The 13,382-nt window shown below is 39.1% G+C and overlaps 1 protein-coding gene across 1 annotated transcript in view; it reads left to right on the forward strand.

Annotated features, from left to right (window-relative positions):
* The first annotated feature begins 3,562 nt into the window (after positions 1 to 3,562).
* DHX9 (DExH-box helicase 9) overlaps positions 3,563 to 13,382 on the forward strand; it is a 51,111-nt gene continuing 41,291 nt past the window's right edge. Inside the window, exons 1-3 of the mRNA XM_019427470.2 lie at positions 3,563 to 3,674; positions 6,259 to 6,391; positions 7,672 to 7,812. Coding sequence (XP_019283015.1) covers positions 6,281 to 6,391; positions 7,672 to 7,812 — 252 coding nt within the window. The 5' untranslated portion in view covers positions 3,563 to 3,674; positions 6,259 to 6,280. The remainder of the gene's footprint in view (positions 3,675 to 6,258; positions 6,392 to 7,671; positions 7,813 to 13,382) is intronic.

Raw genomic sequence — 13,382 nt, forward strand, 5'->3', positions numbered from 1 at the left:
TTCAGAATAGTTAATCATCTCTTGACAGCCTTAAACATCTCTTGACAACCTTGAACATCATGAATATCTTCCCCAACTCTGTCAACTATGCAATAACTTCATTCATGGTGTCCTTTTTGAGCAAATATCCTTAATTTTAATATAACCAATGCCTTTTGTTTTTTTCCTGTGGTTCGTACTTTTGAACTTTTCCTTAAAGGGACTTTTTTTTTTTTTTTAAGTTCACTTGTTGGGGTGCCTGAATGGCTCAGTTAGTTAAGTGTCCAACTTCTGCTCAGGTCATGATCTCCTGGTCCATGAGTTCGAGCCCTGCATTGCAATCTGTGCTGACAGCTCAGAGCCTGGAGCCTGCTTTAGCTTCTGTGTCTCCCTCTCGCTCTGTCCCTCCCCTACTCATGCTTTGCCTCTCTCTCAAAAATAAACAAACATAAAAAAAAATTGTTTTAACTTCATTTATTTTGAGAGAGAGAGAGGGCATGCACAAGTAGGGGGAGAGGCAAAGAGACAAGGAGAGAGTGAATGAATCCTAAGCAGTCTCTGTGCAGTGCAGAGCCTAACATGGAGCTTGACCCCACAAACCATGAGATCATGACCTGAGCCGAGATCAAAAGTCAGACACTCAACCAACTGAGCCACCCAGGTGCCTGTAAAGGAATTATTTTTTATATATCTTTCCCTGAAACTAACATCCAGATTCTGTGGATGCACTTGTGAGGGTGGCAGACGAATTTGGCCCACAGGATAACTTGGATTGTATACCCTCCCGGAATGCAGAGAGCACCCAACTTGTCTTCCTCCTTGGGTTTTGCCTTTCTATCCGTCACTTTCACTTCTTTTACCCTTTTATATGTTCTTAATGTAAACCTACCAACTTTAACATAATTTATTCTGGTTTTAGAAGTGAAAAGGGTGTAAACAATTCTCGGAAGACCCTGAATACAAGGACCCTAGCCTATTCAGCATTATAGGCCACTTCCTAAGACTCTCAAGTCAAGTTACCCCATCTATCAGGAAGTCTCTAACAGAACAAAACAAACAAAAAAACTTCCTGTCTGAATGCAACATTGTATATGGTAGTAGTACAGGAGTGTTGAAGGTCACAAGTGTGATTGATGTTCACAAGTTATGAGTGTGTTCACACTTTACCAACACTGACTTCCTCAAGACATCATAACTCTGCTTAAATTCTAGTTCTGGTCCCTGGCATTCTTCTTCCATTCCCCCATCCCCAACCTTCTGCTTATTTGAGGAACAGAGGAAGAGTGATGAACCAAAACATTCTCCCTCATTTCTCATCATCCATTTCAACTATAGGTGTTGGTAATAACTGTCTCATTCTCCCTGGAAGAAACTTTGCCTCAGTCCATTGGGTTGGCAGAAATAACAAATGACATGAGAAACTTTGCTGGGTTTTTTTCCCCCATGCACTCTTCAGATTGACTTTAATACATATCTTTAGAATCTTTATCTTCTACCAAACTCAGGAACCAAGTCAACTCTTTCAGAAGTTATTTCTAGGGGCGCCTGGGTGGCTCGGTCGGTTAGGCATCTGACTTCGGCCTAGGTCACGATCTTGTGATTCGTGAGTTCAAGCCCCATGTCAGGCTCAGTGCTGACAGCTCAGAGCCTGGTTCCAGATTCTGTGTCTCTCTCTCTGCCCCTCCCCTGCTCATGATCTGTCTTTCTCTCTGTCTCTCAAAAATAAATAAATGTTAAAAAAAATTTAAAAAAAGTTATTTCTAGGTAATAACTTAAAAACTTGAAAATAACTTAAAAACTTAAAAAAAATAAGAATAACTTTAAAAAGGTAAATGTGAAATGTTAAGTGGTCCAGTCACACTGCTCTATCCTGCTTTGCCAACCTCTGTAGTCTTCTAGATAGTCCTATACTGGAAACATCTAGTTGTTATACTGAAATCTGACCACACTCTACTACAGGTTTCGAAGCTTCATTTACAAATGTTAAGATGTTGGAGGGTGATAGTTGCCAACAGCAACCTACAAAGGTAATGCTAGTTATGGTCACCAATCCACTGGGGACTCTAGGTCTCAGGAGGAGAGCAAGGCCCAAATTAAGAACCAACTTAATAACAAAATTCTTCATAATTCTTGGAAGCTAAAGATACACCTGTGAAAATTTTATTTATACTTGACATGTTGTCATTTTTGCTGTATTTGTTATCTAGTACAAAACATTTGCAATCCACGTGTGCTCCTTGAGTTTCCTTTATCATAAATAACTGTCAGGCACCCGCTGCTTTAAGCACCCTGAAAGGTACAAAGAAATAAAAGATGAAGATCTTTCTCTGAATGATTTTACTCTTAATTGAAGAGAGCAAACACATGAAGAAAAGAAAAGAAAAAATAAATGCTAAACTTATTCTAACTGTAGGAGCAACAGGGTTTTAGAGGAATTGATCGCTATTAGCTAGAAGAATTAAGAAAAAAAGCAAGAGGGGTGCCTGGGTGGCTCAGTCAGTTAGGCCTCAGACTTCGGCTCAAGTCATGACATTGCAGTTCATGAGTTCAAGCTCTGCATTGGACTCTGTGCTGACTGACAGCTTGGAGCCTGGGGCCTGCTTTGGATTCTGTGCCTGTCTCTCTCTGTCCTTCCCCCGCTGGCACGCTCTCTCTCTCTTTCTCAAAAATACATAAACGTTAAAAAAAAAAAAAAAGAAAAAAAGCAATAAAAGGTGAAAAGTGAGGATGGATAAGATATGATGGGCCCATACGATTGTTTAGTCTGGAGTCTCTGGAACAACCCAACTTGAAATATTTTTTTTTTTATTGTTGCCTTCACGGGAAACACTAGAGTTCAAAAAGGTAACAATGACTACTACAATATTTAAGAATACAAATTAGTCCAAAGACTCTGAGGACAAGTATTTTTTTTGTATTGCCTTCATGGGAAGCACTAGAGTTCAAAAATGTAACAACGACTGCTACGATATTTAAGAATACAAATTAGTCCAAAGACTCTGAAGACAAAAGATCATCCAATTTAAGCAAAAACAACCTTGCAGGTTTTATCCACTCATTAAGCTGGGTTTTACTGAACGCTTAGGATTTGCCCCACACAGCAGTGAGTGGCCTCAACTAGCCAGGCTAGTTTCCTCCCTTCACAGCTACTGAACACATACTATGTCCCAGGTACTGAGCTAAACCCCTTTCATGTATATGCCATCTAATTTAATTATAAAGGTAGCACCTAAGATTCGAGGGAGACATCCACCTATCTTCTACCATTTATCTGTCATCTACTGAAGGTCCTATGATAGAGGCTATGAAACATTTTGCTACATCAAAATGCTACAGATCCCCAACTCTCAAAAACGTTAAAAGTGGGTAGCACAGTACGGGAACAATTGTGGCTGGGGCGCAGGAGGCCCAGCGCTGCAGGCCCAAAGCAGCAGATCAGATCTCCCTGGCGACGGGACGCTACCCGGGGCGAGGGAGCTGCAGCCCCGCCCCTCCCCCCGGGCGCCCTCGGTCCCAAGCTCGCTTCCTGCGCACGCGTACGCGCGCTGGCCCCGCCCCACTGGCGACGCTGTCGGAGCCATTTCGCCGCCGCCTCCGAGCGAGCTGCGGTGTTTGCCCCGGGTCTCTCTGAGGAAGGCCGCGGTCGCGGACGGTCTTAAGAGGGCTGTGTTTTCTGGCACCAGGAAGAGAACGCGGTAGGGAAGAGATGTCCTCGCCACCCGTTGGGGGCGTGGGGCCCCGCGCTCCTGCAGCCGGGCTTTGTTGCGAAGCGCGGGCGGCTGTGGGGGATGGGGGAAGGGGCGAGGCGCCCGCCGGGTTCCCGGATTGCGGGTTGCACGCGGCTCGCCGCACCACGCCTGCGCTGTCCGGGTCCGCTTTGTGGACCCGTCTTTCCCCCAGCGATTGCCAGTCTGGTGTCCGTAGCGTTCAAACCCTTCTTCCTCCTCCGGTCTGCGCGTGGCGGTGGCGCTGTTGCAGCCTATTGAAAGGGGGGAGGGAATCACGGGGTGGTGAGCCCGCCATGATGCCGCCACACACACTTAGGGCCCTCCATTCATTGTGGCAGCAAATACCGGGCGCTGTCCTGCGGGCTGGGTGGTAGAGCCATAAACACGTGGGGCACAGTCCCTACCCCTCCCCCCACAAGAAGGTTTCTGTCGTAGTGGGAGGCAACGGGGAAAAAAAGCGTCTGCGGGTTTCAGTAAAAAAGAACGAGGAAATGGGAGGTGGTGTCAAGGGAGCTACTTTCATTAGGGTGGTAAGAGAAAGCGTTTCGGAGGAGGTAGACTTTTGAGCTGATATCTCGGCCCTTAGGTTGAGAATGCGTCAGCTATAAAGATGGGGAGGAAAAGAATCGCAGAGGTAGAAGGAATTAGCGCTTGAGAGCAGAGATTGGGAAGAAACAAAGACGGCCATGTTACTGGGGTATGGTGGGAAGGAATTAAGAATAGATTTTAGGGTGGCCAGAGTGGAAGCAGGAATCTAGAGCTATGAGATCTAAGACGTTGTTGCAGCACTCCAGGTGTGCGGTAGTGATGGCCGGCGACGGAGAGAAGCGAATGGATTGCAAACATGTTTTGGAGGCAGAAATTGCGTAGTAGATCAGGAGGCAGACTACCTGGCTTGGAATTCTGGGTCTCCCGGTTAGGGGCTTTGTCTTCTCTGGGGCAAGGTATTCTTTGTCTCTGTTTATTCTTCCCTAAAGGAAGATAATAATAATAGTCTTATCTGTACAATTATCCTAAGGGTTAAGGAAGATAGTTCTTGTAGATGACCCTCTAAGGTTACTGCCTGGCGCATGCTGAGGTCTCTCAACGGATACCTATGGAGGATCTTAAAGGGAGTGTATGACTCCCAAGTTGTGATAGGAGTAACTTGGTAGATAGCGGTGCCATTTTGGGATATGAAAACACTTGGACCTAGGGAAGGAGGAACAGATTTGGGGAGGAAACTTAAATTCTGATTTGACTGGGACATCAAGTTAACATATGCACATTAGTGCGCCTGTTGGATGAACTTGATTTTGGAGCTTAAATAAGAGAAAAGACTAAATTTTCAGTGTATATTTGGGCATCATTACAATACAGTTAATATTGACTATAATGGCGTCAGATGAGACTGCTGGGGAGGAAGGAATTTGATAGTGTAGTCCTTCATATTTCATGTTACTCATTCACCGTGAGGGCTTGTTTTTTTAAATTAATTATTCAGGGGTGGAATTTACAGATAGACCTCATGAGCTTTCCACAGCTTTTCAGTCAATAGGATTTCCCCAGGGTTCGTTAGTGGCTACAGAATAAACAAGTTTATACTAGGGTCCAGTTTTATGACATTAGATTTAGGTGCTAATAAAATGCACTTAACGTTAACAGAAGACAGATGTGTAATGCTAGTAATAGGGTTTCTTCTCGCAGCAAACTAACTTTATTTGCATATTTTCTCTAGATCTAAATTTGGTCCCAGGTACTGTATCTTATTTTTAATTTAGAATCAGATTTTAGACTCACAGGCGCCGTATCTTTTGCTGTCTTTATAAACTGGACTTAGGGAGAGTGCCAACATGTATGGTATGTTGCACTTCAAGAAAACTTAATGTCCTCAAATTTTAATGAATAACAAGGCCTAAAGGAGAAATTTGGTGTTTAAGTTAATAGATTACTGTTTTCAGATCAAGTACTGAATTCTTGGTGTAATATATAGTGTACAACTTGGAGGATAGTCTGCTAGGAGACATACTTCAGAATGACAGTAAACTGTTTGATGTATACACAAACTGATTGATGACCATTTCTTAATATAGTAGTTCGAGTTTGAATTTATGCCTCCACAGTGGGTGACTTGGAAAAGTTACCTAAACTTTCTATGCCCTCCCTGGTTTTCTTCCTCTGTAGAAAGTGTTTAGGATATAATTTTATCTGTCACTGAGGATTAAGTGAGTTAAAATGTAAAACATAGGCCTTTCATCAAATGTTTTTTAGGAAAAGGTCAAAATCACTTGTGGTCACCCAAAGATAACCATTTTGAGGGATATTTCTTTTTCAGACTTGATTTATGCATATATACTTTTATATAGTTCAAATCATGTAGTTTTGTATCCTGCTTTTTCACATAGCATGTGATAGACCTTCCACTTTTGTCGTTAAAAGTTTTGTCATGCAGTTTTAATAGTAGCATGCTAGAATATCATGTATTTAACCTAGATTTTGAGTTAATTCCAGTTATTGGATATTTCTAATGTTTGCTCTTACAAATAATGCAATTTAATTTCTGTTTTCTTAGGTCTGAAGAAGACTCTTGAATCATGGGTGATGTTAAGAATTTTCTGTATGCCTGGTGTGGCAAAAGGAAGATGACCCCATCCTATGAAATTAGAGCAGTGGGGAACAAAAACAGGCAAAAATTCATGTGTGAGGTACTACAGAATACAGTTTACATTTACGTGAAGTTTTGTTTCGTTTTTATTTTAGAGAGCACACTCGTGAGCCAGGGAGAGGGACAGAGGGGGAGGTAGGGAGAGAGAGAATCTTTTTTTTTTTTTTTTTTTTTTAAATGTTTATTTCAGAGACAGAGACGGGTGGGGAAGGGGAGAGAGAAAGGGAGACACAATCCAAAGCAGGCTCCGGGCTCTGAGCTGTCAGCACAGAGCCTGACATGGGGCTCAAACCCAGGAATCATGGGAACATGATCTGAGCTGAAGTCAGACGCTTAACTGACTGAGCCACCCAGGCATCCTGAGAGAGTTTTTTTTTTTTTTTTTTAATGTTTATTTATTTTTGAGACAATGTGAGAGACAGTGCAAGCAGCAGAAAGAATCTGAAGTGGGCTCCAGGCTCTGAGCTGTTGGCCCAGAGCCCAGTGTGGGGCTCGAACTCATGAACTGTGAGATCATGACCTGAGCCAAAGTCGGGTGCTTAACCAACTGAGCCACTCAGGTGCCCGCCCCCCGGGAATCTTAAGCAGCTTCCACACTCAGCACAAAGCTGGATACAGAGCTTGATCCCATGACCCTTGGTTTATGACCTGAACCAAAATCAAAAGTCAGATGCTCAATCAACTGAACCACCCAGGTGCCCCCATTATGTGTTTTTTTTCCGGCTTGTTTTGTTGTTAAGAGAACATTGTTTTCTGTTTGGGAATGATAATGTGTTGCACATTCTTTATTGTCACTTGCCTGCTATTCTGTTTTATTATAAGTCATTTTCAAGGGAGCATTACTTTTAAAACAATCTGATAGGTAAATTCTAGTGAGAAGATGTGTCTTCCTTAACTTCCACAGTACCAGTAGTGCAGGTTAGAAAAGTCATATCAGCTGTTTGTGGTTTTACTAATTTCTGTAGAAAGTAGAGCAATTCTTGATTGCTTCAGGTCAAATCAGTTAAAATAAATGCAAATGGAGAACTTGTTCTTGGGTTTTAAAAATCAGATTTTAACGTGGAACATTCTGTTACATGAGAAGAGAATATCTGGGCCACATAAATTATAGTTTTTAGATTAGTTTATCACTGGAAAACACAAAGCTTTTTTATAAGTCAGCCTATGAATTCCCTGGATGTTATTTTCAGTGTTTTTATAGAGTATATCTTCAACATTTAACTGTTATCCCTTAATTCATAATTGAATTACGAGTTTTTTAAATCCCAGAATTACCCAGGTCAATCTCTTTTAATACATTTTTTTTTCTGACCATTAAAGGTTCGGGTGGAAGGTTATAATTACACTGGCATGGGCAATTCCACCAATAAAAAAGATGCACAAAGCAATGCTGCCAGAGATTTTGTTAACTATTTGGTTCGGATAAATGAAGTAAAGAGTGAAGAAGTCCCAGCTGTTGGGGTAAGTACTCATGGCCCAGCACTTGAAATGTATGTTACAAGGTCATGCCTTGTATATATTGTACAACTAGATAATTGCCAAATTTTTTATTACTTGCCATATGGAGACATGGGATGATGATTTTTCAATGTTGTTTTCAAATGTATTAACGTGTTCCTTAGCGAACCTCAGAATCTTGTTCTCTTAGAGCGCTTTCCTAAGATTGGGATTTCATTCTCATTATGTACCTGACTTGTGAGTTTGAAAAATTCCTTTAATCTTTGTATTTGTGGTTTTATATATTTCATTCATTCATAAACTAATTTTCAGAGCCTGTTGTGCTTTGTATACTTCTAAAGATAACATTTCAAACAGAATGTAAAAATCAGTAACACTTTAAGACACAGTGTTTACTCCCAGTGGCAGTTCCTTATTACAGCAGAGAGAAAATTTTGTTTCATGCAATGGCATAATCATTCATAATCATTTTGATACCATGATAATTTAAATTATATTATGTAAATATGCAACATAGACTCCTGTCTAGTACTGATTTTAAGAAATAAACTTTATCTAATTAAAAAATGAAAATTTGAATTTTTATATGATCTTAAATTTTAAATCTATATGATCTTAAATCTTACATGATTTAAGATAAATACCTAAGGTAATTTAAATGAAGTACTCAGTTTTTATAAAACTTACAGGAAAAATATCTATATCAATTTCAACAACTTATTGTCACTGCGTTTATATTTTGTGTTGTTGTAAAGGTTAATATATATGTTTTATTCCCTTTCATTGTTTTGACCCAGAAGTTAGGAGACTTACTTTCTAGTATATTGTACCACTAGATAATTGCAGAATTTTTTATTACATTGGTTGGTCAATCTGCAAAATGAAGGGATTAGAGGAGATTATCTTGAAGATTCTTTCCACCTATGAAAAGAATGTTGCAAATATCTTATAATTTGAAACACTGGCATCTGCTCTATCTGTTATGACCTATTCTGTATCTTTTAACCTCTTCCTCTCTCTCAAAGTGTAAGTCTGCTTGTGGCGGATTCTTAATTTTCTTTCTTTCTTTCTTTCTTTCTTTCTTTCTTTCTTTCTTTCTTTCTTTCTTTCTTTTTTTTTTTAAATGTTTATTTATTTTTGAGAGAGAGGGAGACAGAGGATCTGAAGCAGCCTCCATGCTATCAACAGAGCCCAGTGCGGGGCTCAGACCCATGAACTGCGAGATCACTTAACCCACTGAGCCATCTAGGAACCCCTTAGTTTTCTTTTGTATGAAAATGTTTTTATTTTACAGTCTCTCACATATTTTCACTGAATGTATAATTCTGCAGTACCACTTTCAGCACTTTCAAGTTGCATTGTTTCCTTCCACTGTTTGATGATAAGTCAGTAATAATCAAATCATTTCTCCTTATATGTAATGTGTTATTTTCTTTGTATTTATTTATTTATTTATTTATTTATTTATTTATTTATTTATTTGGTTCCCAGCAGTTTGACTATGATGTCATATATGACTACATATGGTTTTCTTTGTACTTAATCCTGCTTGGAATTTGCTGAGATTCTTAAACCTATAAATTTATCTTTTACCAAACTTGGGGAATCTGGCTATTATTTCTTCAAATTTTTTTTATGCCTCATTTTTTCTCTGCTCCTTTTGGGACTCCTGTGTTAAACTTTTTTTATATTATCCCATAGGTCCCTGAGGCTTTTTCTTTTCTTCCCTTTTTTCTGTTCTTCAGATTCAATGACTTTTAACTGATTATCTTCAAGTTCATGGATTGTTTTCTCTGTCAACTCCATTTTGCTGTTATCAGTCCATTCAGTGAGTTTTTATTTCATACATTGTCTTATTTCTAGAATTATCAGGTGGTTAATTTTTTTTAACAGATTTTATTTCTGTGGTGGCATTTCTTCCTGTTTCTTTGGTGATAGCATGTGTTCATAATATGAATGTAAATTTCCTTTATGTCATTGAGCATAGTTACAATAGCTGCTTTAAAATCTTGACTACAAATTTTAACATTTGGGCCTGGTTGGGCTCTGTTGATTTTATTTTCTCTTGAGATTGGTTCACCTTTTTCATTCTGTATGTCAAGTAATTTTGGATTTATCGTGGGCATTGTGATAATTATGTTACAGATACTGTAAGTTATATTTTTTTAAATATTATTGATTTTGTTGTTGTGCTGTCAGTTTGGTTGGAACTCAAACTACATACCCTGTCTTTTGGGTAACTGCTCACATCTATCTCCCTTGAGTTTTCTGATCTTTGGTAGGCAGCTTGGAGTCTGTCCTGCACATGTGTTGTTCAGGGGTTAGCCAGTGTTTTGGGCGAGTTTGTACAAAGAATTCCTTCTTTCCCTTTTAGGATTGTCTCCTCACTTTCTAGCAGTGTTTGTTTCCCCAGGCTCATATTCTCTGATTCTTCAGGCCAGAAGGACTGGGGAGTTTTAGCTGCTTCACATGGTCTTCCTCAGGCTAAAAGCCATAATAAACAGGAATTACAGCCTTTGCTTATCCTTGATTTCTCATTTCAAGTCACCTCCAGAATCTACCAGCTTTTGTTCACTTTTTAACACCTGCATATAATTGTTAGGGTCTTTGGGGTTTGAGGGCGGGGTTTCTTTTCGCCCTTGGATTTCTCGTTATCTGCAGGAAGGTCAGTCTAGTCTATGCATTTGCCACTTTCTCCCTGACTTCCTCTTTTCCAGCTACGCTGGCTTTCTTGCCATTCCTCAATCTTCCAGCACCTTTCTACCTCAAGACTTTTGTGTTTCTTATTCTCTTTCATTGTTTCATTTTTCTCAATAGCACTTAACTAATTTCAACCCATTGTTTGTCAGCTGAAGGCGATGTTGTCCCCTAGGGATATTTGGCAATGTGTGGAGTCATTTTAGTTGTTACAACTGGAAGGGGGTGTCAGCAATACTGACATATAGTAAATAGAGGCCAGGGATGCTACCAAACATCCTACAATACACAAGATAGCCTCCTACAACAAAGAATTTCCAGCATAAAATGTCAGTTGTACATAGTATAAGAAATTCTCTTCTAACCTAATATTCCCCAGACCTTCATATGAGAACAAAAGGTCATACGAGCAGGATTTTTATCTGCTTTTTAGTTCATTACTGTGTCTGTAGCATTAGAATGGTTCTGGTCTGTACAGCAGGCACTTGAAGTTTTTTGATTGAATGAATGAATGATCAATGGGTGAATTTGAAAAAAGGTCATACAACAAGCCCAATTTCTACTTCTAGCTACCATCTTTATCTCACCTCTTCATCCTTGCCAAATCCTGTTCATGTCACTTCATCTAGCATTTGCCCTTTCATTGCACAAATTGCTCTTGCCAAAAGTGGCCTGTTTCTAAATGCAAAGGATATTTTTAAATTTTGAAGGAGGGGGAGAAATTTCAAATGTGTAGAGAAGTAAGAATAATATTACAAATCCACGTTGTCAAAATCCAATTGCAGTATTTCTCAAAAGGGCTTCTCTACTTTCAGATTATTTTAAAGCAAATTCCAGACATCCTATATTTTATCTGTTACTATTTCACTTTGTATCTCTAAAAGATAATCCTCTTAAAAACATAATAATTCCATCATTGTACCTTAAAATATTTGTTTATTTTTTTATTTATTTTCTATTTTCGGGAGAGAAAAACCTGTTTAGGGTAGAAGGGCGAAGTGGGGAGAGAGAATCCTGAGCAGGCTCCACGCTCTGTGAGGAGCCTGATGCAAGGCTCCATCCCAGGACCCTGGGATCATGATCTGATCAAAATCAAGAGTCAGACACTTAACTGACTGAGACACCCAGGCACCCCCAAACCTAAAAAATTTTAAGAATTGTTTCTTAATGTCCTCAGACATCCAGTTATATTCAGATTTTCTTGATTGTTTCATAAATCCATTTTTTACAGTTTGTTTAAATCATGCTCCTAATGATGTCCTTATACAGCAAGTGATTGATACTTCTTTTAATCAGTAAATTCTCTCACCCTCTTTCTTACTTTTCTTTGCAATTTGTTGAAGAAAGCACATCATTTATTCTTTAGTCTCATAAAACATTTCTCTGCCCCTCTGTTTCCATAATTGGTAGTTAGATCTAGAGACTTGATTAGACTGAGACTTGATTAGAGTGAAAGAGCAAGAACAAGAAAACTCCAAAATATTCTACACTTCTATCAGGAGGAGGTACATAATTGTGATATTAGCAGGGGTGAATTATAGCTGTGTAGATTTATTATTTCATTATCAATTTCCTTTGATTTTTAGCTGGAATACTTACATAAAAGGAAATTTCTCATCAATAATCACACCAAGTTAGAATTTAGACAGGGAAATGAGATAAATGTTTGATTCTTTTCCTTTATTTAAAAATATTTTGTAAATTTCTGTTAAGTCCTTCTGTTCTAACAAGTCATTTATTTAAATCCAATGTTTCCTTACTGATTTCTGTCTGGATGATTATCCACTGATGTAACTGGGGTATTAAAGTTCCTTACTATAATTGTACTATTAACTCTTTTTGTCTTACATCTGTTAATATTTGCTTTATATATTTTGGTGCTTCTACGTTGGGTGCCGAAATATTTGTAAATACTATATCCTCTTGCTGGATTGACCCTTTTATCATTTTGTAACACCCTTCTTTGTCTCTTATTACACTCTGTTTCAAAGTCTATTTTGTCAGTTTGATACCCCAGACAAATGAAAATGTTTGTTTCCAGTGCATGGGATATCTTTTTCTGCCCTTCACTTTCATTCTGTGTGTGTACTTAATCTAAAGTGTATCTCTTGGATCACTTCTGACCTTCCTCTAGCTGCCATCTTGCTTCTCCCCCATGTGTGCCCCTAATCTCAGCTTGTTCCTTGGAGACCCTCTGAGCACCAACCCTAGTCCCCCCACCGTGGTCCCATTTCTGCTCCAGCAAGATGAAAGAAGCTGTTATGAACCAGGAGAAACTCACCAGACTGCAAGCACAAGTGCACATTAGTGGGAAAGGAACTGCTTATCGAAAGAAAGTGGTTCATAGAACGTCTCCAGTAGATGATAAAAATACTTCAGTACTCCTTAAAGAAGTTAGGGGTAAACAACATCTCTGTTATTGAAGAAGTGAATATGTTCACAAACCAATGAACAGTCATTCATTTTAACAACGCTGAAGTTTAGGCATCCTTGGCAGTGAACACTTTGACGATTACAGGCCACGCTGAGACAAACTAGCTGACAAAAAATAAAGTTCCTTGCCTGTCAAAAATTAAATAAAAATAACATAACACAAAATATTGTATCTCTTGTAGACAACTATAAACGGTTCGTGCTCTTATATCCATGCAGCCACTCTTTTTTGATTGGAGAATTTAGTCCATTTACATTGAAAGTAATTATGGATAGGTGTGTGTTTATTGCCATTCTGTTGTTTTCTAGCTGTTTCTCTAGTTTCTATCTGTTCCTTCTCTTACTCTTTGTGGTTTGAAGATTTTCTTTAATGGTATGCTCCTATTCCTTTCTCTTTATCCTCTATTTCACATTTTTGCTTTGATTACCTTTATGCTTACATG

This window comes from Panthera pardus, unplaced genomic scaffold (genome assembly GCF_024362965.1).
Source record: "Panthera pardus isolate Hobbes unplaced genomic scaffold, ASM2436296v1 HiC_scaffold_21, whole genome shotgun sequence".
Taxonomy (NCBI): domain Eukaryota; kingdom Metazoa; phylum Chordata; class Mammalia; order Carnivora; family Felidae; genus Panthera; species Panthera pardus.